General features: G+C 47.0%; 2 protein-coding genes across 2 annotated transcripts in view; both read left to right on the plus strand.

Annotated features, from left to right (window-relative positions):
• The window catches only part of LOC120898258 (LIM and SH3 domain protein Lasp), a 55,163-nt gene extending 32,642 nt beyond the window's left edge, over positions 1–22,521 (plus strand). Inside the window, exons 3-7 of the mRNA XM_040303856.1 lie at positions 7,654–7,786; positions 9,260–9,395; positions 13,402–14,505; positions 16,769–17,013; positions 20,347–22,521. Coding sequence (XP_040159790.1) covers positions 7,654–7,786; positions 9,260–9,395; positions 13,402–14,505; positions 16,769–17,013; positions 20,347–20,526 — 1,798 coding nt within the window. The 3' untranslated portion in view covers positions 20,527–22,521. The remainder of the gene's footprint in view (positions 1–7,653; positions 7,787–9,259; positions 9,396–13,401; positions 14,506–16,768; positions 17,014–20,346) is intronic.
• Positions 22,522–22,799: 278 nt separating this feature from the next.
• LOC120898262 (extensin-like) lies at positions 22,800–24,527 on the plus strand. The gene is made up of 3 exons (XM_040303861.1): positions 22,800–23,238; positions 23,306–24,064; positions 24,141–24,527. Exons 1-3 carry the CDS (start codon positions 23,166–23,168, stop codon positions 24,383–24,385), a joined length of 1,077 nt encoding a protein of 358 aa, XP_040159795.1. The 5' UTR covers positions 22,800–23,165; the 3' UTR covers positions 24,386–24,527.
• The last annotated feature ends 1,542 nt before the right edge of the window (positions 24,528–26,069 follow it).

A 26,069-nucleotide genomic window follows, 5' to 3' on the forward strand; every position in this document is an offset into this window, starting at 1 on the left:
GGGACGGCGGGGGGGGGGGGATAAGATAGAAGAATAAAAATAGTAATTGAGCTCTCGGGTGCTGCCCCTGTAAGACCTCGCGAAACAACAACGGTGGCGTGAGCAGTTAAAAAGCGGGAATCAAAATCGTCCGATCGTCCCAGGAGAGTGTGTTGTGCGATAGCTGTGCTAGAAGTGGCCATTTCCAAACGGTTGGACCCACTAGTGGGGGGCCCCGGGGGTGGGAAATGTTTCGGTTAATTTGTTTCTTTTTATGTGGGTGTATGTGTCGGTCTTAAACATGCGCGTTGGTGGTGGCGTACGAAAAGCAAGGCGCGAAAAGTATCGAGAAAACAAAGCATGCATTTCCGATGCGCTGCCGCCGTTTGAAACACACAAGAGAAATCGGGAATTTGTACACACACACACACACACATTCCAAGCAGTTGGAGGTTTTTTGGTGGAAACAACAACAACCACTCTTTCCTCTATGTTTTTTCCCACTTCCGCACACATATTTAACCGGGCATTGAAAGCAAATGGCGCACGCATTTAGCGCATTACGCGCGGCCGGGAACGGTTTGCTGCGGGTATAAGAATTTTAATTACTCCACACAAATTACTTTGGAGTAGGGGCGCTCGCTTGTGTTGTGTTTAAAACGCCGAAGAAGTGTCGAGAAGACAAACCTCCGACAGGACAGTTGTGTGAAGAAGGTAGTTTGATTTCATTTGCGAATAAAACACAACCACTTAATCGTGCCTTGGAGTGGTACATAACAATATCACTTTAGCACCACGAATGAAGGTACTTGCCAGAATGTAAAAGCTTTCCTTTTTGTGCTGTCTTGGTGCTGCCATTCATTAGCATCCGGCGGGGAACAGTGTTTCCTGCGGCACAAGCGAGGTTTCTGTCGGTGGTGTGGCGTTGTGACGTCTCCGCCCGACGTCAGCCACTACAGTACGCGATAGTGGTAAAAGTAAATTTCCTGCTTGTCGTGCGACCAACACGTCTCACGTTGACGGCGAAACCATGCAGAGAACTGCATTGTTGTCTCTCGAAGCCTGCATTTGCGTAACTTTCGTAATGAGGTTATGAGCAGTTTCGATCGATCTTTGTTCTGCTGGGGCGTCCTGCTCCAGAAGTACAATGTTGCAAACTCCTGAGAACTACTGGCGGGCAGCATCGATGCTGTGGCGAATTTGCCCCAAATATTTATACCCACCCGCTTAAAACGTCATCGAATGTTCTTGCGAATGTTGTGGCGTTAGATTTATGAACCTACTGATTTGGGAGTGTGTGATTTATCTACAACAAATTGGCCAATCAGTAGCGCACGGCGCCCGGCGACAAAACGATTCGTTTCGCACGAACCCAATCGATCGGTATCGGGCGGGCCTACTAACACTAAATCACCCACCGGCCGACCGGTAAGCGGGTGCATATGGCATATATACTGGGCTTTGCTGCCCAAAAATGGTCAACCGCTGGTGCGGGCTGTAAATGTCTCTTGAGGCAACAGGGTTAAGCGTGTGTGTGTGTGTGTGCATTAGAGTGTGCGTTTTGTCAGCGTGTTGTTTAGCTATCTGACACACTTTTTCTGCCAAACGGGAGGATGTATGAATAAATGGATGTTTTGGTAGCGGAGACTTCAGGCGGCGCCTCTGTGTGTGATGGTTGTGGTCGGTTCAGTGTTGCAAAGTAATGCACTTATAAGGCCTGTTCGTGTACAACAGGCAGGTTTATCGATTGCTTCCAACCTTCCCCCCAAATGCTGCTGGCTTTCGATACGTGTTAGGCTCCTTATCCCGCCCGAGAGCGCGCGTCTTATCGATTCTTTCGCGTCGTCTACTGCCGTCTATTGCCACCGGGCTACTCCGTTGTGTATTCGCCAAACGGTTTCGACGATTAATCGCCGTCGTGTTCCCATGGGCAGTGATAAATAGATTGATCAGCACTTTCGTTCCACAGCGCGCCTTGCCAAAGTGCATCATAATGTGTGTGGATGTGTGCCGCTACAGTACAACCTGTTTTTCCTTTCTTCTGCTTCTGTTCTTACTTCTTGCCTCCCACTACTATTGCGCTGGCGCCACTGTACGCCGCCTCAATCCCCCCATCGTTCGATCGACAATAAAACCCCTTTTTTATGCTGTCCTAAGGTTTCTTCTATTCCACGGATGACAGCCGTATTTCGTATTGGCCGCAGCGCATCGTGGGCACCGCCGTTTCACATTGGCAAACTGCTGCCTGCCTGCCTGCCCATGTGCATGCTAATTGTTTTCGAAGGCAATAGATTAGTAGGTCACTGTTACTCCAGCAGCAAATCCTCCAACGCCCGTGGCGATTGGGGGAGGTGGGCGCGTTTGGGAAAGTGGAAAGTTTAAAGAGCTGGCTAAAAAGAAGCAAAGGCGAATGCTGCGCGGATGTACACACGGCGCTCAAAGAGGATTGGTAACGTGTGATTGTATCCGGGGGCATTTTCAATGGGTTATTATTTAAATGTAAGACATGGTGTTTGCTCCTCACTGAATGTTAGTTCGTTTTAAGTGTTTTGTTCGAAAAAAAAAATCAAATGCGTAGTAATGATATGTCTGTACGGGTGACCGTCTGTTCGTATCTTATTAACTATTATCCATGGTGTGATGGTGGCTAGCTCCTAGTGTCATGACAAAGGTGACGACCTTTCACAACACAAGTCGTGGGATCGATTCTGACCATAATTACCGCGTATGAAATGCAATTTATTCGTTTAGAACGGTATGGAAAGGCCAATGTGCAGTAGGAGAGAGGACAGGAGCAGCTATATGACATGACAACCGAACCACGATCCAATGAAAAAAGAAGAAAAAACATCAGTTCAAAAGTCAAACCTTAAACGTATTTAAGGGGAGATATGGAGGCGCGTTTGGTCGTCGCCCAATCGAGATTAGATATCGCGTTCAATTGTTGTAGATGCTGGTGATGGCAATACGCTATTGATATCAATCAGATTTATAACCCCTCATCAATCACAAGCTATAATACACACAAAAGGAAACATCCTTAGTTGAACTTTTTTAATTATATTATTATTTCTCATGTATTATTGAAAGAAAAAATTGAAACAGCTTTGAAATTAATTAAAACAATCTCATATAACGCAATTGAAGTAATCGTATGTCAAACTGGAATTATTAGGAGTAGTTGAACATATGCTTTGAAAATAAGTTTTTATTTTTTTCTACAACTTCCGTTTTCAACTTAACATGGAGGAAGGCCAGATAAAGATTTTTTTTAATTGTTATTTTTAATTAATAGCACGTTGAACCTCTTGTAAAAACAAAGCTTTTTGATTTCGATGTTGGAAAAAAACAACAGTTTCAAACCATAGAATGATTAAATTCAAAATTAATTTAAAATTCAAAAGTAAATTCAAAACATTAAAGATTGTAAATGCTCTCTCTCTCTCTCTCTCATTCTCTCTCTCTTTCTATCTCTCTCTCTCTATCTCTTTCTCTCTATCTCTTTCTCTCTCTCTCTCTACCTCTCTTTTTTTACCTGACTCCCCGAAAACAAATACTCTAAATGGTTTTAAATGCCCTTTCCCCTTCAGAGTTTAAATAAAATCGTCAAAACTGGTCAAGGCATGGCAGCATAAACTTCGCCCGGGGCATTAATGTATGCTAACCACTGCAGAGCTCCGCTACTCCCCCACTGGCACTGTTGAAGTTTATGGCATGAGATGTGTGTTGCAGCGTGTGGGGACCGATGATGCGCGGTAGAAGAAGCATCGTAAAATTGATTTGTGCTAAACACACGACCAAGCACAGGCATAGGTCCCCGCCGGCAGTGACGGCTTTTGGAAATGGTTCGGTTCCGTTCCGCAGTCCGGAACCTGCCCGGAACCTGAGTGGAGGGGGGTTACCGTTTATTTATTATTTATTACATGCCACTTACACATACAGAGTGAAGAGTGCAATAGTGTGTTTGTGTGCACGGTTTCGGAAACGATGCTCTTTGCCACTCAAACTCGCCCACAGTCGACCCGGTGCATTTCTCGGAGCGCGTTATTTGCGTTGGTTGCCGCCACTGTGCTTCCTTCCTTTAGTTTATCTCCCAGAAGCTGTGGTTGTGTACGTGTGGGGGTATACATACGGAGTGATGGTTTTAAATTCGTTCCAACTGTGGTGCTGCCCATTGCTGTGACCGTTGTTGTAGAGCGGGGTGAGGAACGAGGCGCAAAACCCACTTGCATCATTATTCAATTTATTTCAATTCGTTGAAACAAAAAACTGACTCCGTTTAGGCAAAAAGTTGCTGCTACTGCTGCTGCGGCTGGAGCTCATCATGGGCCTGTTTAAAGTGCTGGTGTTTGGCCTGCCTGGCCGCGCTGGTGTGCTGGTTGCCTGGCAATAGTTCTCTACCCTTATCGTGCGCTCTCGCTCTCCTATGCACTCGTTTATCGTTGTTCGGTGTTGGTTTTTGTTCCTCTTTCCGCTGTGTTTTTGCCGCTATCTGTCTGGCGTTCTTCCCGGCCGTCGTCGTCGTCCGTCTGTCTGGATGTCTGGAATTCTCTCAATGGGCGTAAAGTTGCGATGCGTTTCCACATTGCTTTGCAGTAAATCGCTCCGCTTCATCGTCTCCATGTATGTACAACGTGCATCTACGCGTGTGTGTGTGTGTGCTGCGTGTACATTAGAATGTGTGAGCATCGGGCATTCTTAAGGCCCGGCTGTCTCTGGGACTAAGGCTCTGGCCGACAATTAGGGAAAGGGGTGGATCAATGCAAGACGCTAAATGAAAGGCCGTGTTTTTGGTCTTGCTTTTCGAGATTGAGGTGCAAAAGATGCTTTATAAAGGAAGAAGTTTCCACTCCCCCCATAAGACAGACACACTCATCTATTATGCTGTTTTTTTTAATGCTGCGCTACAACAACACTGCAGGAAGTGATGAGGCATGGAATTCAAACGTTTAGTTTTGTAAAAGGGCTTATAATAAATGCGGCACGCTGCTGCTTATGATGCACGTGTTGTGTCTACGTTGATGGTGTTGCAATGCTGTAAAAAAGAGGAGTGTTTAAAGATGATTTGTTAAATCCACCTTCGACCAGCATATGACAACAAACGGTACCGTCAGAATCTTGCTCTTAGGGAATGCACACCATTAAATGTTGTTGTCACTTTCAACACTCTTTTGTTGTTTATTTTTCTTCCATATTTTTGATGTCAGCCCTGTTTCACGCCTTTTCAAGATGAATGGTTTCTTCCCTAGAATGGTAATCCGTACTAATGCGAGGCCATTCAGATCTGTTTCAGTGCCTTGCTTCGCCTACTCACTCCCAGCGAAATTGGCACAAACTGAAGCTATTTTTAAGATCTCTCCTCCCTCCCAACCCTTTGAAATGGTGAGCCCGGGAGGAAATCCGTCATATCTTAATTGTTACGGCTCGTTGCAGCCAACCCAGAATGCTGACTGCTGATGCTGACGGCAACTTTGTGTGGCGAGAGAACGAAAAGTGGTTTGAAAAATTTTCACCGGAAATGGATGCTCTGATGACTTTACTGTAAGTGTGTATATGTGTCTGTCCCATCGTGCAGGCCGGGCCTTGGCTTTTGCAAATGCACCAACAGCTGCCCGGAGATGCCTTGATGAATGAACCGTCATTCAGTGCGCACAGGCGAACAATCAACCATTCTCCAATTTATATATGCTCTCGTTTGCCTCTCCGGTGTGCCTATGTGTGCGAAAGTATGTGGGCAATGAATAGTATGGTAGTAGTGCTGCGGGACCTTCGAACGCATTTAGTTTACGGAGCTCGCTAAAAGTTGGGCGTTGGCGTTTTTAGCGACCGTTTAAATATGCATTTTTCAGAAAAAAACACATCACATCACTAGGAAATGGACGACCCCTTGAAGAAAATGGATTTCATGTAGCAAGAAATGATTGAGTTTGTGGAGATGTTTTATTCATATGCGGCGGGGGGCTCTGCAACCGCTTCCCTCTGCGAAAGCAGCGAGTGTGTAGTGAAATGTAAATTTTCAAAGCCATTTATAATGCTGTAAGACATGGATAGTGCGCAAGACATTAAGCGTATGCAATCGTCTTAAGTAACATTTATTTAGGGGCTTTAAAACTTCAAACAAATTTAATTGTGACAAACAGTCGGTTTTGTTTGTTCCACAGATAACCAGCTGGGTTTGCGCATCTAAACAGCTGTGTTTATTGGCTGCGTTTTGTAAGACAATCAAAGCTGTCATGATCTTGGCGATCCTCTCAAGCGCATATGCGGTTGATTAGCGTACAATGTTGCCCCGTTTCTTCTTCCATGCACCTACCCTGAAGGCGAATATTCTACACACGCTATTCAGTATCGTTTACGGTCTGCAAAACACACATATATGCGTCTTTGATTGAAGGAATGGTCATGCACTGGGCCCCTTTTGCTGCCATAGTTGGGCAGGCTGCAGTCAGAAGTGCATTACTAAATATGGGCACATGCACGTACACGTTGCGCTTTTTTTTACCTAAGAGAATGCTAAAATTAGGTAAACATTTTTTATTTATGGTATAGAATTATTATTATATTATAAAAATGATATTAATGCTAATAAATCCTGGCTTTTGGAGCCCAATCTTCTGCCATGTGCAAAGATTTTATATGAAAAAGGCTCGACCGACGAACATATTTGGTGCCGTGACTAGGATTCTGGATTTAAAATACCTTTTAGATCAATTGCGGTGTTACTTTCTTGTAAAAACTCACTTTAGTAACGTCTAACAGCAGCAGTATTTATCAAAAAATGTAGTTATATTGTGTTACTGTCCATTAAAGTGAGATGAGCGCCAGAGTGTCCGATTGAAATAAGAAACGTCTCACAACAGATGTATTCGCAAACACGGTTTGCTGTTTGCATTATGCAAGAGAATGCCTGGCCGGCAAGTGTGATTGGTATATAATTGTAACTTAATCAAGTGCATACGGTGCATTTATTGACACCGTGCCATCTCCCTCTCTCTCTCCCACCCGCTCTCTGTGCATCTCTAGCTTCCTTTCTGGCTCCCTGTTTGGATCTCTTTTTCATTTTGTTCCACTCAATCTTGCGAAGCAAAGCAGATCACAATGATGATGATGATGATGATGATGGTGATGGTGAACGTAGTTGACAGTGATCATTATTAGCTGTGTTTGCGGATTGTGCCTGATCGCTCCGGTGCCGCTGGAAACATAAAACGCATCAGCGCTTAAAAGGAACCGCGGCAGCACATGGCACGACCATATAAACGCACAGCAAAGCGAAGGTTGCCGACCACATTCCAATGATTAATTCTATTCCCTTTAATAGAGGATGCGATGTGCTTTTTTTTAAACGGTTGCTGATGCTCAGCCGGCACACATGCGATCGTATGTCAACCTGACACTACAGCCGGCTGCATTAGATTTAGGAGTTTTTTTTTAGATTTATGCGAAAAGTAGGAGTAAATTGGTTGCGTTCACTTTGTGCTTCAAATCAAACCATCCTCTCAGAACGCGTTGTGTTTAAGCAGCACGAGCTCGTTTGCTGCCCATTTGACGCTTCGTTTGGTTGGTGATGTCTTAATTAGTAGCGCAGCGCATTTAGCTTGTACAAATTTGTACCGCGCAATGGAGCAGATCAAATAGTGATAATGGTTTCGTTTTCTTTTCCCCACATTGCAGACACATACCCAAAGCCAAAGCTACCACGATCGCGGAGACACCGGAGTTCAAGCGAATCGCGGAAAATACCAAAATTCAATCGAACGTGAAATATCATGCAGACTTCGAGAAGCTGAAAGGAAAAGTGACGCAGGTAAGCGCCAAAGAGTTGCTCTGTTCCTATTGTTGCCTTTTTTTGTCGGTTATTATAAATTTGGTGAGGTTCGTCGCTTGTGTTTGTTTTCTGTGTGCAGTCTTTTGTTTAATTTACGTGCGCCGCCGGTAAAGAATAAATAATCGCCAAGCAATGCAATCGTTTGTGCTTGATTGATTCGCACGAAAGCAAACAAGGCATCGGAAAGAACATTAGCACTAATTGCATCAATAATTACCTTTCACTGGTAAGCGAGCGTGTGTGTCCGTGTGGCTTAACAGTATCAACACTTTTTTCCAGATTAATCGAGATGCCGTCTACTACGATGGAGTATCTCTTGTTCACTCTCACTCTCTGGCTGAGATCGGGGCAGAGGGCGATCATGTTTTTTCACCTTAATTTGCAACCATTACTTTCGGTTCACGTGAACTACTCTCGGGTACTCTCGCCAAGCAACGACAGCCAAAACTTTCGCTTTTTGGTGAGCTTCGCGAGTCCTTTAGGGGGAGGATATTGGTGGAGCGGAGTTGATAGAAAGAGCAGGAGAGCAACAAGAAAAGAAATCCTTCTCATCAGCAACATCAACACACTTCAAGTCGGTGTTGGTTCCGAATGTAGGACACACGATGATTCCGTCTGCCCACCGGATTTCTTACTTCAATTAATTCGATGCACAGAAGAGCACAAGCTCTCGTGGTTTTGGGTTTAGGCTCTTTTTATATACAGTTGTGGTAAGACGATCTCCTCCTCCCCTGCTCAGAGTTGGATTCAGCAGTGCTGTGAATGTCACTTCATTTCTTTCACTCACTTTGGTGAGGCTCTTAGTGCTCCGGTGGTATTCTGGTTTGCCTGTAAGATGCTAGACGTTTTGTTTTGGGAAATAAAAACTGTTGTTTAACAAAGAGATTTGAGATCTGCTATTATTTTGGTTTAAGAAGACTTTTTCCAGCGTGAAAATGATGTAAATTTCTTAAGTTTCATTTATTTAGGACCATATCCTATATATTGGCCTAATTTTGTAAATTGAATTAATTTATTACCAATTCGAATTCAATTTAACGCTACTTTAATTTAAGAAGAGTAATTTTTATATAAGATTTTAGTGCAAATTGTTGGTGTCTTCCGAATAGAAAAAAAAACATGAAAAAAAAACAAAACATCAAATTTGACAAATCTGATTATTTACTGTTTAAAAATGTACTGTTTAAAAATGAAACTAAATTTAAATAAAATAGCTCTATTCACAAGATTTTTTCTACGTTCTTCATTTTTACGTGAAATACGTTTAGTTCGTCTGACTAATTTCCATTTCTTTTCATTTGTTTTCCTTCACTGCATCTTTCACCCTGCTGTCCTGCACCATCAACAAACGCGTCCAAACGACATCCAACGGCCCTGGGTGCAACTCGTGTGCGTGTCCACAATTCGCGTACCCTTCTCGTGCCTAAAAAACAAACACTACAAAACAAAAAGGTTGCCGACGATCCGGAAACCCTACGAATCAAGCAAAACACGAAAAACATCTCGAACGTCGCGTACCATGGCGATCTGCAGAAGAAGGCCGCGATGGAGCGACAGCGAGAGTGCACGGAAATCATCGACAGTAAAGGTGAGTAAAAGTGATGCGTGTGCGTGCCGGGATGGGCCACCGGATATGTATATTGGGTGTTTGGAAGTTTCGGTGGTGAATTTGACTTAAGTTTACTTTTAAAGGATGTGAGTGTGTGTGTGTGTTTATGCTCTCTGTGGGCTGTGGGGGATGCTGCATGCTTTTATTTTGGCTGCTGATGGGAGCTTTGCGATAAAGGAAATGGAGGAAAATGTAACAGGAAACAGATGGGAATGGCAACGAACTTTCCCATTTTAAAACGTGTCGCTTGTGCAACAGCAGCAGCAGCAGCTCAGGCGCAAAGCCCTGGTGTGAATGTGTTGGGTTTGTGACGTTTAGGGAAGTCGGTTCTAGTGTATGGTTCAAAATTTTACCCATTTTTAGTCTGTAGTGACCCTAGATGGCGCTAATGTCGCAATATTGCAAGTAACTGTTTCATTGTTAGCCGAACGTCTTTTCGTACAATAAACTAGACGATTGATTATGAAAATATACGATCGTTCGTCACGTATGTGAGTGTGTGCGTGAGGATCGAAATAGAAGACGCGGACCTATAAATATCACTTGCGGTAATCTTCCCACACTGTTGCTGCGCTTGGGCGAGCGTACCGTGTGTATTTGGGTTGCGTTATGCTAAATGTGTGTTTCCTTCGGCTGGCGCTGAAACGGAAACACAAACAACACACAACCCGGCGTGTTTGCAATGTAAACATACGCAGGCCGCCAACACGAAAGGCGGAAGTGTCGTGATGCAAACAGCTTCGAGACTGCCCAAACAAACCGTTGGTATTTCGTTCGAACGGTCAATGAATGAATAAGCGATTGATTTTGCGCTGTGGGGGGGGGGGCGATGTGCCAGGGCAGAGCAACTTGATAGTTGAAAGAAGTGGAGTAAATATAAAAAAAAATATTTACTAGAAGATGGTGGATTATTTCCACATTTTTACTGTTCTTTGGAGAGCGGAGTGTATCGACGAATGGAACTAATTGTTTTTAATTTTGCTTGACAGTAAACAAGCAAAAGACCTCACACAGGTTGGCGCTAAAGTGAACGATAATCGTAATAATTTCTTACAACTTTTACAATATTTCATCCCCGAAAGCGAAGTTAATTATTTGGAAACATGACAAAATACACGACACTAACGACACTCTAACGGTTCTTCTGCCGAGGTTCCCACGAAGGGAGGGGGGAGCCAGTCGGAAGCTTGCCAAAGTAGTGTTGCCCGATCGGAGCGCGATATCATCTGAAACCTATTTCACCCTCCCTTTCTCACCGTAACAGCTGAACGGCGGGTACATGCCCATTATGACAAGAACGGCAAAAGAAGAGCTGCCATCGCTCCAACCCTCTTTATTGCTTCACGGTTCGTTGCGTTTCCGTTTCCTTGAACTCCAAAGACCTCTCGCAAGCCGTGGGGGGAGATCCGCCTGTCCCCATAGAAATTTGAAGCATTTTTTTTTCCTTCTTTTGCTCGAACACGAGCATATCCGCATGTCAAGTGAGCAATTGTCGAATTTCAGACCTCTGGAGGGCGTCCAGTGTGTACAGCAAGGGCGCCAATTCTTGGGTAGCTTGGAGGCAATAAGAGTGTTCTCACTAGATTCGCAGTAAAGCAGATCTCCATCTAGATCTGGAAAGTGTTCTGCTTCCCGTCTAAAGGGCAACCCTGAATCGCTGGCAACACGTGCAAAGTGCAAACAACAGCAAAAGTTTATCACGACTAGTAACGGAAATTTTAAAAAGGGGAAAGAGGGATGTTAAACGCAAACCACCCGGACTCGTGGTATGTTTTCTCCCCAAAACTTAAACGTTCACGTTGCACGTTTTGTCGTGCCCAGCACGGAAGTTGCTCTTATATTGCCCCCCTTCGTTTCGGTTCGTGCTGGTGGTGCGAAACTGCAACCGTCAGAACAAAACCGAACCTCTTTCTACCCGTTGGGAGACGACACCCCAACAAAAGCTTGGAAGCAAATCGAATGTCCTGCGTTGTTGCTCATGACTCGGTGCCTCGGTTGGGGGACGAAGATGTGCGCCGTTTTATTTGGCGGGGTGCTTTATGACCACTGCAAAGTTTGCCGGCGACAACCGGCGACGTTGTTTTTATGCAATAAAATGCCGCCTTACCCCAGTGGCCGCGGCACCACAGGAATGGAGGCTCTAACAAGCATTAGGGGAGAACAATCGAAAGGAGTGCTCGCCAGCGGAAAAAAATCCAACTGAACTAAAGTGATGTGCATCGATAAATTGGCCAACCATTCGGAAGGTTGAATTGTGTTTGTGGTGGTGAGGCACGGGGAATTACGATTAGAAGACTTTGAGCCATTCTGTGGGGTTTGGTTTTAAGGCGATGCATGCGATTTTTTGCCAATTTTTTTTGTTACCATGACCATGATCCACCGTTGGAATGTCGAGTAGAGTAGTAATGGAGTTGTGTAGCTGGTTACAATGAATTCCTACCTATCAGAGGTCGGTGACGGGGGTGTTGTAAGGGTAAGACCGTGCGACGAGGAACCGCATTTTTATGAGCGACCATAAATATTTCGGCTTGCCTAGACAAACTTGTCGAGCTTGTCGGGAACTGTTTTTGTTAGTGGTGATTGTTTTCCCTGTCAAGGCTGTTTGTCTGTGGCTTGAAAGATCCATCATATCCGGGCAGGTACAAGTGAGAATTGGCCGATTGTTACTGGGCACGTTTCAGCCGAAGCCGAAGGATCAGGTGAAATAGACACACGAGCCATTAGGAGGAACTGATCGTGCACTTTTCAAATGTATGGAGTTGTGCGTCAATTATGATGGTCTTAGAAAGGTTTTTAGAAGAACGCTCTCATCACCATGAGTCATTCGGCCGAACCCCGAACGAAGACGGAAGGCCACACAGTGGGTAGGCTTGTGGCAAAGTCAACGTACGGCCGAGTGACGGTGTTGTGTTTGCGATAGGCAGTTTTGGTAATTGTTTTTAATGTATTCCATAAATTTTTGGCCGAAAACAACAAAACCCGGCCGCTCCCGAAGAAGGGACCAACCCGAAGAAAACGATGCGCTTTTGCGTGGTGAAGCAAACGATTTTCCCACGGCTCTAAGAATGGGCACCTTTTCACACCGAACCAAGAAATACTGGTGGCAAACCTGCCTTCACGACCTGCTGCGTTGTAGTGGGTGGAATTCTGTGTTGTAAAACTGGGAAAAAAACAGTAAAATATACATTCGAAGATGTCCGGAGAAGAATGTGAAGTCACTTTTTTGGGCCTGGGAGGTCCAGAAGAGCGTTTCGAAATATTCATCCGCGGGTAGGACGAAAGATTGTTGGTACCGTTTTTTCACGATAATTGGGAGTATTGCGTCGCAGCTAAACAGAGAAGAATAATGCAATTATGGATGAGATTTTTTGAGAAAAAAGTACCGTCTAGCTAGAATTGTCTTGCCGTTTATTAAGGTGCTTTGTTGATGTCATATTTAAATTATTTTAGAAGGGAAGAGAAACGTTCCATAGATGAGTAAGCTAGCTCACATACTGCATCAATCTAATCATCAATTAATTTACATATTTATACATTTTTTGTTTACTTACTGTGCTTTCTTTTTTGCTTTTACTTTCATCACCTGCTGTTGTCACGCCACCTGCCCCCTACTTCATCATCAATGCTGTGTGTGTGTGTGCATATTCATCTATCTCTTGTGCTTGTGTTGTTGTTGATGTATTCCGATCGTATCCCGACAACGCCCTCTATATCGCTCGATCGTATTGTGTTTCCCTTTTTCATCCAATATATATCTGTGTGTGTGTACGTATATATGTCACATCGAATCATGCAAATGATCCTTGACACAAATGATCCTTCGGTAATCGGGGAACAATCCAATCTGCACCGACTTTGCAATGCACTTGCGCGCGACGCACACAACGCAACGCTTCAAACGCCTGCTCAAACATACACACACAACAAATGTACACAATACACACGCGTTGTTAACTAATCCTCTGCCGCACAACAACAACAACAGACAACAACGATCTGGAGTCGGAGTACTTTTCCGAGCAGCTGGCGGCCGAATCGCTGCCCCACTATCAGCCGCCACCGCCGCCACCGGTCGTAGCACCGGCGGCAGGCGGCGGCCCCACAGCCCAGCAACAGGTCAACAACAACGGTGGCATGGCGGGCGGGCCGACCAACACATCGCAGCAGGCGCAGATCATCTCCACCGCCAACATTACCAAACACAACCAGGCGAACAGCTACCACCACCAGGCGGCGGCGCTGCAGCAGCAACAGCAGCAGCAGCAGTATCAGCAGATGAACAACAACAATAAGGCGGGTGGATACGGTAGCCATCAGCAACAGGCGGGCAGCTATCCGACCGGTGCGGCTTACGCGCAGCATGCAGCAACCAACAATGGTGCCGGTCCGGTTGGCAACAGTGCGGAGCACGTGCGCCACTCGGTGCTGCAAAACTCGGCCACCCCGTCCGGTGGGGGCGGCGGTGGTGCCGCGACCCAAAAGTACTACGATCCGTACGATAACTATGCCCGCCCGAACCCGACCGCCAATCAGGTGAACAACAACGGCACGGCCGGCCCGCATATGGGTAACAACAACGCACAATATCATCACAGTCAGCATCAGCAGCAGCAGCAACATATGCATCATCATCACCAGCAACAACAGCACCACGGTGGTAATGGTATGATGGAACAGCAGCAGCAGCAGCGTGCAAATGGCGCTGTCTATCATCAGCAGCATATGCAGCATCAGCAGCAGCACGGTCAGCCTGGCAACCATCACCATCATCAACATCAGCAGCAGTCAGCAGCGATGGTCGATCCGTACGGTCAGCAGCAGCAACAACGCTACAGTGCCAACAGCAACAGTCAGTACGCAGGTGCAATGCACGCTCAGCAGCAGCAGCAGCAGCAGCAGCAGCAACAGCAGCAGCATATGTATCAGTACAACAACGGCAACATGAACAACGGTGCAGCAGCGACAGCAGCAGCAGCAAGTGCTGGTGGGATTGGTAAAATTGCTGACTACGATCCGCTCACAGACGGACCGCGAAACGTGCCGCAACCGAACCGCCAGAGCGCAACGCTGATCTACAGCTCCGGCAACTGTAAGTATTGCACCGGCGGCGAAACCTTCGCTAGATTATCAATTTCTCCCTTATTGTTGTTGCACATTGCTAGATCAGCTTTTTACGTTTTCTGTGCGTGTTTTTCGTGTGAATGGAGGTGTGGGTTGTGTATCGCCTGGTGGAGAAGGGATTACATGTTGTATTACGCTTTGTTTTGTATTTGTTTTTAGATTTGAAGAAGTGCCCGAAGAAATGGGATGCTACATCGAGGAAGATTGTATTGCAATTCAGTGTGTCTATTTAACGAAAGATTCATCTCACGCTAGGAAGAAACCTTTTTTTGTTGGTCTGTTGAAGAACTACAACATTCACTCGGTTTATTTTGCATGGTGTATGTTTTGTTTTTTGTTGTGTTGTTGTTGCACACTCCAGTGAAATGATGCTGCACCTTGGAAATGTCATTTCAGTTCTCGTTTTTTTCATCACTTTAATTATGCACCGTACTCATTATTGCCTTGTGTCCCCTACTGTAGACCCTCCTCCCTACATGCCCATTGCTGTTTTGTATAGTGTTGGGTAAATCTGATTCAGATTCATGAATCTGAATGAGTCTTTGAGATGATTCAAAGATTCTAATTCTTGGTTGAAGAGATTTATAAATCTTAAAAGATTCATAAAGCTCAAAAGATTCATAAAGCACGAAAGATTCACGAATCTCTAGGCATTCATGAATCAAAAGGGATTCATAAATCTCCCAAGATACATCTAGAGTTTGAGTTTCTTATTATTTGTTCTTATCGCAACAACCTACGTGGTCATGGCAGCCTATACGAGCTTTCGAGACTTCTTGGGTACCTGCCAAGCCGCAGCCGGAGAGTTTGTTATGCTACGGGGAGTTGTTTTGCGAGGCTTGAACCCACGACAGGCATGTCATCAAGTCGTGCGAATTTACCACTGTCGCTATGGCATCGCTCAAATTCAATCGACCAGAGCATGGACTAGGTTCGCCGAAATCCGTTCGCCGCGACAACCAATCTGCACTCGTTTGCACTTATGAGCGAGTGACGTCACTCACTTTTAATTGAAGTGAGCGATGAACGGATTTCGGCGAACGGAGTCCATGCTCTGGCCGAGTATTTTGAAAATCATACAGGTCATCCCTGGAGATTTATGAATCTTAATTGATTCATGAATGTTACATATTCATGAATCTTTGAAGAGTCACGAATCTTTCGAGATTCATAAATCCTTGAAAAATCATAAATCTTTAGAGATTCATGAATCCCTAGTGATTGATAAATCTTTGAAGAGTCGATTCGGGATTCGAATCACTCACCATTGAAGATTCATATGAATGAATCTCAACGAAAGATTCATGAAACCTAACACTAATATTGTGTTGTCCCATTTTTCTTGTTGCCTTTTATTAAAGCTGTTTGATTTCATTCTTTCCTCACGAGACTCCCATACCTCGGTGGTTGAAATACTTTTTTCTCCCGCCAGGCGACGAACCTTTTTTTTTAGGTCTGCAATATGTATTTGTTTTGCAATATGTCGAGTGATCTTCAAAGTAAGGCGCGGTTTGTGTGTGTGGCGACCACAGTTGTGCCGCCCGTAGCATGCCAGTGATCTTATCTTATCGTTTCGGTCTCGGGCGTTACTGTTTTTTCGGTGTCACGCGCGATCATCATCGCTGTCGTGAGAAATAATCAGACACTACCCCCCTTGGTACTGTTCCGCGTGATGGATAGCACCTTGGTATGTTTCTTTCTGCTTTTTCTTTTTTTTTCTTTCTCTCGTACCACTCGTAGCAGCGGTGTCGTAAACGTGACGCGCGATACATTCATATGCATTTTTGTTGGTGAACATCGTTTAAACGGCTTTGTCAGGGTAGGGCAGCGGTTTTGTGACCTGTAACAACGGCACACACACACACTCGTGTGTGTTATTGGTCCGGTGGTGTAATGTGTGTAAATAAATGTACCGAACACACAGACACACACGCCGTTTCTTCTTCGGTATGATGGATGGTTGCTGATTATGGCGATGAATTCCGTTCGACCGACCGTGTGATGCGGTTCGTGTGATGAAACGTGCAAAATGCTTCCCAAAAAAAGGGGGAGAAGGTTTTCTATCCATCTAGATAGCAGCTTTAAGTGGACTTTGCTGAACGATCAATTAGCTCGATCGATCACACATTCAAGCGGCCATTGAAGTGATCTGTTTGCTTTGGGTTGGACTCCTTCGATTAATATTTTTTACTAAACTTGTTTCTTCTCTCTCTTCCACGTCTTCATTTTAGTGTCAACGAACAACAACCGACGAATCGGTTCGGTCAACGATATTGATCCCGTCAATGGTTACTATGGCTCGGTGGCGGACAACTCGCAGGCCGCTCTGTATCAGCAGCAACAGCAGCTATACCAGCAGCAGCAGCGACAATCCCAGCAACAGCAGCAGCAGCAGCAGCAACCGCAGTACATTCAGCCGCCCCAGCAGTACGCAGCGCCTGCTTCGAATGCAACGGGCAAATCGATGAGCAAAGTGGTACGTACGTGCGCTTGTCGGCTGAACTCGCGACCAAAAACCAAAGGAACACCCCGACCCCGAAATGCGCAATGTTATGTGAATCTGGTTTTTTTATTAAGAAATCTAAAGAAGGGACTTTAAATAACGGGATTATAATGTTACAAACGATCTTTGGAGTATCAATAAGTTACTTAGCAGTACGTCGCACCATCACTCGTCGGGTACGATTACACTCCGTAGCGCAGCACCGACAGGAACGGTCCGCTAGGTGCGCCCGCTGTCGCGATAGAATCGCCGCCCGGTGCGGTGGCTGCCGCGAGGCTACCATCATACCCGCCGGCCGACACAACCGGAGGTGCACTGCCGCCATATCCGCCGGCTGACACGACCGGAGGTGCACCGCCGTATCCGCCGACTGACGCGAGCGGAGGTGCACCGCTATACCCGCCGGCTGACACGAGCGGTGCCCCGCCATATCCGCCGGCAGACAGGAGCGGTGGTGCACCGCCGTATCCGCCGACGGAAAAGTAAGAGCCACTGCCAGGAGCACCCACGGGTACACCGCCTGGACAGCCGGGCGGTGGAGTGTAGCAGTTCGGTCCGGCCAGCGGTATGAACGGTACGTCAACCGGCTGCCGCGCGGTGGTCGTTGGCGGCTGCGGCACGTACGGCTGATCCTGGTAGGCGACCGGGTGCTGCTGGTTGTACTGGAACTGGCACGGGCAGGCGGGCGGACAGACCGTAGTGGTCGGTGCCGCGGTAGTGGTGGACGGTGTCGCCACGTTGAACGAAATCGGTGGCTGGCGGGCGCAGCCGGCCCCGCAGGGCGGTCCACCGGTCGCCGCGTTTATGCTGCAGCTGCACTGCTTCAGCGCCGGTATGGCGTAGTACGGTTGATCCTGGTAGGAGGACGGTGGCTGCTGATAGTACGGCCGAGGGGTGGTCGGCTGGTAGGCATAGGGCTGCGGGGTGGTGGTCGCTGGATAGGTGTACGGTTTCGGGGCTGGTGGCGGGGTCGGTTGGTACTGGTAGGAGGGTGGCTGCATCGTTACACTACTGCCACAGGGAGGAGGAGGAGGGGGAGGTGGAGGAGGACCATTGCATGGAGCGGGAAGGTAGGATGGTTTTGGCGGGGCGCACGTGGACGCTTCAACGCGCGGCGGGGCAGTGTACGAGTAGGGTGGAGGAGGAGGAGCAGGAACGTACTTGGGAGGGGTGTAGGACGGTGGGGGCGACGGTTGGTAGTACGGTCTCGGCGGGGCTGTCGGAGGAGCGCAGGTAGTGGGCGGTGCGGTGTACTGGACGGGCGGTGGGGCACACGTTGCCGGGGGCTGGTATGGTGCGTACTTCGGTGGGGCATAGTTTTGGGGCGGCTGGGGAGCATACCGTGGCGGGGGGTTTGTTGGACGCGGGCACGGTGGAGCGGGTGTAGTGGTCGCAACGTAGGGCGAAGAAACGTACACCATTGGCGGGTAGGATGCGGGCGAATAGGTGACGGCAGGATAGTAGTCCGGCGATAGAGCCTCGCTCTGCTGCTGGCAGGCGCAAGGAGGGGCCGGTGTGGTAGCCTCCACGTACTTGACCGGCACGCGGCCCTTGGGTTTGCGCTTGCCACCGCACCGGCAGAACTGCTTCGGTACGTAGTAGACCGTCTTGGGGCACAGTTCCCGCTTGATGCAGGTGCTGTTGTGCTTCACGTACCCGTCCTGGCACACACACTTCGGTTCGCCGGTTTGCACCGGGCTAATGCAGAGCACGTTGCTGCAGTCGTTGTCGCAGGTTGGCTCGCAGCAGGGAGCACTTTCGGTGAGGGTTGCGTACGGGCCGCAGGACGGGCACTGGTCGACCCGGATGCACTTGCCCTTGTGCCGCCGGTAGCCCTTCTTGCAGACGCAGGTCGGTTGGTCGAGGTAGCGCGAGTGGACGGGCCGGCCAGCACAATCGTCGGTGCAGGTCGGTTCGCAGCTCGGAGGCGATGGTAGTAGTTCCTCGTTGTCACCACACATTGCTGTCGAGGAATTGGAAATTGCATTTAGAAGTCGAACACGCCACGTTAGTTAAGGATCGGTTAAGGACTTACGTGGAACCGGTGGTTTGGCGGGACACTGACGCAACCGGATGCACTTGCCCTTGTGCCGCACATAGCCCTCCTTGCACACGCACGTTGGCTGTCGGACGTACGCGTTGGAACACTTCGCGTTCGAGCAGTCATGGTCACAAGTTGGCTCACAGCACGGCATCGTATCGCGCAGCTCCTCATTCTCCGGACAGACAAGCTCTGCAAGCGCAAGAAACGGATCAGTAATGTGAATTGCTTCTGGCCACCGTTCGATCACGCTCTAACATACCGTAAGCCACTGGATGTTCACCCATCACGTCGTAGTAGTTGGACGCAGCTGCTAGTGATGCACAACAGCACAACAGCACACCAAGGTAGCACGCCATCATCGTGGTGGCGGTACGCCTGCGGCCGTAGCAGGCAGCCAGGGTTGGACACTTCATCGCTCGAACCGATCAGTAGCGAGCGTTATTACACTATGATCGCCGGGAAAGGTGCACTTCGTGGTTATATAGGATAGCGCAGTACGCACGTGCTTTCACGCCGCGAAGATGCGCTTCTTGCAAAGCTTGAGCGAAACGTGCGATTAAGCTCAGCCAAGCCCGGTGCAGTCCGGTGCAAAGCTGGGCTGCCAAAAAGTGCTGGCCGGTCGGGACCAGTTTCTACCCCGAACCCAGCAGAACGAATTTGCGCGAAAGAATGTATCGCATTACGAAAGAACTTCCTCTGGTTGTGTTGTGTACCGTGTTTTTTTTTGTTTGTTTGTTTGTTTGCATGCTCGCAATGTGTGTGCGTTTTTGCGTACGAAATCGGCACGTAATTTCGGTGTTGTTTGGCAAAGTGTTTTGGACAACCCACCGACACCACTATGGCCGGTAGGCAATGCGTGGCTTATCGTGTTTTTTTTCGGTGTGCTGGTCATAGTTGCGCGTGCTTCCTTCCCGTGTAGATTCGAAGGGAATAGAAAGCTCTTTCGCTATCAAATTTCTGGTGCACATCATCACACAAGCGCAGCGCTGGATAGGTTATCTAATAGGTGTGTTCGACACTTGTTGCAGGCATTTTGTCGAATTGTCACGTCGCGTGGCTCTGGAAATTGGGTGGGAAAGTAGTAGATTGTGGTCGGTGATGCGTTAGTGTTGCCCCCGGAGTGTTGAGAGAGTAGGGCGTGTTAGTAATATGATCTTTGCTTCACAAAGCTACTTCGCAGAGCTGTGTCTTATTGGGACGCAAACGCAAAATACACTTCCGAATTCTAATTAGATTTTTTTCTTCTCTTTTTCCTATTTCAGCGCGTCTACCGTGCGCTGTACGACTACGAGGCGCAGGACAGCGATGAGGTCGGCTTCAGCGAGGGTGATCTGATCATCGAAGTGAACTCGATCGATGCCGGCTGGATGACGGGACGCGTGGAGCGCACCGGGCTGACCGGCATGCTGCCCGCCAACTATGTCGAGCTGATGAAAATCTAAATGATCGTTCCTTGCGTCGAGCACGGGGACGGGACTGCCTGCAGCCCATTTATTTTTGTTTCGTGCTAATGCTGCGTCAGCAGACGTGGTTTCTCTAGCGAACCACAGTTGTAGTCCCCGTTTCAGTGCAAAATGTGAAAATTAAGCGCGTTGAACGATTCCATCGAGTGGAAAAGAGTGCGTTGACAGTGAATGTGGAGTCCCCTTTCCCTATTCCCTGTTCCACTGAAACAATGATCAAAGGAAGAACCTTTTCTAGTGAGAGTGAGCAATGCACTCTTCACATGTCACCCAATACGATCGAGAGAGAGAAAGTGAGCGTGAAAGGGAGAGAAGCGCGCAGCTTTTAATTTAATTTCTTTTTTGTTATCTTTTTTTAGTTATCATTATTATTAATATTATTATAATAATTATTATTTTAATTGCTATTACTACCGATGATGATTACCCTATTCTTCCCCCCCTCCCTTGTATGTTTTGGATATATTATAAGCGTAGCGCGCCGTGCTTGTATATCCCTTTTTTGGCCGGGGAACACATATTGTCTCCTATAAGGCACGTGAAGAGAAGAGATATGAATATATTGAATACATTATAATAGTGTGTATGAAGGAACAGGAACAGGAAGTTGTGCAAAAGAAAGCTTAGAAATCGAACCAGAATACCCGTTGTGTATGGCAGCTAAAGCGTGAAAGGATTTGTATTATGAAGGTGCTGTCACACACATACACACGCGAATACAGAGAATACAATGTGCTAATTATGATCGTGAGTATTGTTGTGGTTATCAATAGTGAACGATTTTGATAAAAACTATTACCCCGTTTGTGTGTGTGTGTTTACATTCGGGGCGGAAAAGTATCAAATTTTTGAGCCTAGTTGTAATAACGGTACAGTTTGAACGTTTAAAAACGGCGGTATATTGGAAACGTGCCTCTCCTAAACTAAACTATTGAACCAGACAGGCATACTGTAATATTTGTTTGTATGTAGAACACCCCCTTTCTCCCCCTTTTTTTAACCTAAACCGCCTTTAAACGCGTTTTCGTGCTATCATCGGATCGGCTTGCTCTTTCACGCAGCGTAGCTCCGAGTAGCTCACTTCCAATTGGATACACAATTTGTGCCTAATAGATAGTGTGTATGTGTTTAAAAAATGAAACAAAAAAAACGTGGAAGAAAATGCGGAAAATGTTCATTCAATGTTTTTGTTGTAGTATAGCCAAAATCGTATCAGCACCCCCGGATGGATGAGCCGAGAGGATGGAGAAGATTAGTAAAAAGGGTGAAAATAAATGGAAACAAATAGAGAACAGAATTTAAATGAACAAATAAACAAAAAAACAATTACACACACACAGCATCCAATGTATACACGTTTAAAGTTAAGCGAATAATCGAGTTATACAAATACTAGAGGAATAAATGTGGAGATAAAAACAAAACCCAATAATTACCACTTTCCGCCCTCTGATCAGAAAAAAAACAAACAGCACGAGAAGAAAGCAGTGAAAGAATAACGTGTGTGTATGTGAGTGAAAGAGCTTCCAAGATTTTGTTTTGTTTGTTTCGAGTTCTAAGTTTGACTAAAAACACACACACAATCACAATTAGAAAAGATGTAAGGATGTGTTTACTAAAACAAAAACACTCAAAATATCAACACCACACTGCGCCTTAGTATAGGAAAAAAGCCTCACAAACCGCCCTGAAAATACCGTACGTGCTTTACCGTTTCCCCCCCCCCCCCCCCCCCCCCCGGATAGACGAGACCCGAAAAGGATCGTTTGCCTCTTAACTTTACTATCCATTGAAAGATCGTCTTTCCCCCTTTTCTAATCTCTAAAAACTCTAAAACACACATAAAATAACCACAAAAAGATGATGGTGCACTTTGAAGCATCACTTTTGTCCTATTTGTTACAAAAGAAACAGTGTGTGTGTGTGTGTGTTTGTGTTATACATAGGTGTAAAGGGTGCGAAAGAGACAAAAAATCAACGGAAACACAGTAGTGAAAACCCTGCCCCCCTCCCGTACCGAAACTACAGAATAACACATCAACCGTCAAAACGATGAATGAAATCATTGCCGCTGTTAGAAACAAAATAAAAAAAGGTAGAATAAAGCGCATGAACTAAAGTAACGACTTGATCGGTGACGACTTCTTTACCTTTCCCCTCCGTGCTGTGGTTGTGCTGCCTAAAGGGCAGCTGAGAAACGAGGCGCTGCTGGAAGCACCTCCTGCTGTATCTTCGCTCCACACGAAACACGCACCGCGTGCGGCTAGTAGTCAATGGGGGGAGAGGGGAGGAGGTGATAGTAGTCAGTAGCTTTTTTGCCTCCCCCCACGGCCCCCAAAAATTCACCCCCCGAGAGAGAAAGAAAGAGAAATGGTTGTCCGTGTCGAAAAGACGGCGTGTAAGAAGATAGTGCTGTTCAATCTAATCTCCAGCAACCGAGGGAGCGTTAAACATGTAAGAAAAAGGTATAAAATTGCCCTGCCTCGTTGGCGGAGGGTGTCATTTTTGGGTGTGCAGCTGGAAAGGTCGTGCCAAGGCCTACTTTTAATGGAAGCGCATTGAACCGAGCTGTAGTGAGCCCCTACTTGTGCAGCGTTTAGCGCCCCCTCGCGGAAAACATGCTTCGTTTGGTTGTGGTGATCCTGTTCGGATCTGCGTGTGCAATTAGCTGTACGAAAACGGTCCCACTGGGTAAGGGGTGTCAAGTACTGTTTTGAGTATAGCGATTCATAAGTTAATCGGTTTTCCATTCTTGTAGATTTCTGCTCGGAGTATGAAGTGCTACACACGAATCCACCCTGCTGCGAGTCAACCTGCGACTACGAATGCTGCCGCACCCTGTGTCCGCAGATGCTCGTGTACGAACCGACCTGTGTGTGCATAGAAGGATATGTTCGATACAACGGGGAGTGTATTCCAAAGACGGAGTGTCCGTCTCAATCATCAACTGTACCGCCGTGCGTAACGCCGACGATGCCACCACCATGCAAAACGACCAAAGCAACAGCAGCACCGTGTGTTACTACCACTCCAAAACCAGCACCACCACCACCACCACGCTGCAATACGACGACTCCGGTGCGTTGTACAGAGCCTACTAAACCTCCGTGCTATGCTACTACCAAACCGCCATGCCCAAATCCTCCCAAGCTACCGTACGTACTGACGTCTCCCAAGCAGTACGGCTACACGCCTCCATCCCGCCCATCCAATCCGCCCTCGGGCACCTATGCTCCCCCTCCGTACCAAGAGTTTCCTCCTCCCTATCACTACCAAACCGTTCCACTGTACCGGCCGAATCCTCCGTGCATGACGACCGCCCCTGCTACGAAACCTCCCTGCACAACACCCCCCACCACCCAGCCCCCGTGCACAACGACGCCGAAACCCTGTCCAACGACCACAAAAGCACCACCCTGTCCGACAACGACCACCACCACACCACCACCCTGTCCGACGACGACGACGCCTCCAACACCTTGTCCTACAACTGCCGCACCCTGTACGAAACCACCAGGTAATGAGTTTTAACTTTTCAACCATTCATTGTGAATTGGCGCACAATCGTTAACGTGTTGTTTCCCCCTCTACAGTGTCTTGTGCCGCCTGCGAGGAGCTCGTGTTTATGCAGCCCTGCTGCGAACCGACGTGCGATTACGACTGTGCCGATAATAGCGCCTGTCCACTGCTGCTGGTCGAGCATCCGACGTGTGCATGCCGGCCAGGAACGGTGCGCTACCAAGGCCACTGTATAGAACCTTCCGCGTGTCCGAAAAGTACGTCCCGCTATCGGCTGTACGTACCGCTGGCGGCGCATTGTCTAAAGTGTGGCAAATGAACGAGTGAGTGGGGGGAGTGATGCTAGAGTGATTGTTCGAAGTACACTGATTAGTAGTATAAGGTGCTATAAGTTTGTTTCTGTATGTGAAGGTTATGTTTATTTTTGATAAATAAAAAATGAAAACGATTTTTGTACACTATTTCTCTGTGAGAGAGTTCTTGTTCTTTTTAGGGACCTTTTACTTATTCAAAAATACATTACAGCTTAGTGTACATATGTGAGGCTCATTTTTGAGCACAATTTCGAATAGCGAGAGTGTTATAAGCAAACATTCTTGAATGGGATACGATTAGTAGTATGAGTTGACAAGTCTTTAACCATCGGATCATCCGGCCTACCGATCCAATCCATTGACCAATCTCGGTCTACATGGCAGACGCCTTCACGTCATCTTACCAAGTCATCTAGGGCCTACCATGCCCCTTCTGTCCTTTTGGACGACCTAAAAGAACATTATGAACTTGCTTGTCCCGTTCCATTTACATAACATGAGCAGTTCACCGGATGAGCTTGACAGTAACAACTCCCTCTCGAATAAGACTGAGAGGATTTCGTCAGATTTAGATGGTGTCCATGTCTCAGAGGTGTATGTGAGTAGTGGTACTATAAACGTGTCACCTTCAAACGCCGTGACATGTTATTTGAGGTGAACTGGTTCCCGAGATCATAGAAAGACCGGTTGGCAGCCTGCATCATTGCACCGCAACTCAGTTTCCATGCTACTGTCAGTGCTGACCTTTGACACAAGATAGCTGAAATCTTCCAAAGTGTGTAATGACCTATCCATCACCTCTACGTAGGTATGGATTTGTTTATAGGGCCGCTGGTAGTCCCTCCAAATTCAAACATGCCCGTGGTGAGCTCAACCCTCGTATGGACGGAACCTCCCATCCCTGCGTTCGGTATCCAATCTAGCCCATTATTGACAGAGGCAGGGCTAGAACAACTACAGTTGTTGCGCCATATAAGATGAAGAATGTATGAATGTGTCCAAAACGAGGACCTCAGTCTAACTTGATGTATATCGATACCTGTATATCGATTCCAAATACCACACTACTAAGGTACTTATAACTTCAGCATACTCGCTATTGTATCAAGTAGAGTGACACATGATCAATGCTATTTTCAAGAGTGTCGATCACCAAGTATTTTTAGGCCGTCCACAAAGACAGAGGAGGCGTGGTAGGCCCAAATTGAGGTGGCAAGATGGCGTGGAGGCGTCCGCCATTAAGGCCGGGATAACGGACTGGCAGACGAAGGCGCGAGACCGCGAGCGGTTTCGGACACTCCTGAGGCAGGTCAAGACCGCAAAACGGTTGTATCGGCGGATAAGTAAGTAAGTAAGATCACCAAGAATGACCATGAACATAGATCGAAGTACACCATGACTTAACGATCGATGCGTAGTCGCACACTTAGCTCCCGCGTAGTGTTACGTCTCCATCGATTCAATGTTTGAACTAAAACACTACAGAACTAGGGCACTGTGGCGTTCCTTTTGTGGAGCCACTATATGGTAGAACATTCTTACCGGGGAAAATCAGCACAGCTGTGCACATGTTCCACTTGTTAATGGCGCTTATCCACCTGCCGGCTGTGCTGTGGCACGTACCCGTCTTCAAAACATAAAGAAGACAAAAAACGGTCCCACACGATCATCCAGGCAGGCTGGGTACAG

Source organism: Anopheles arabiensis, chromosome 2 (genome assembly GCF_016920715.1).
Source record: "Anopheles arabiensis isolate DONGOLA chromosome 2, AaraD3, whole genome shotgun sequence".
NCBI classification, from domain to species: Eukaryota; Metazoa; Arthropoda; class Insecta; order Diptera; family Culicidae; genus Anopheles; species Anopheles arabiensis.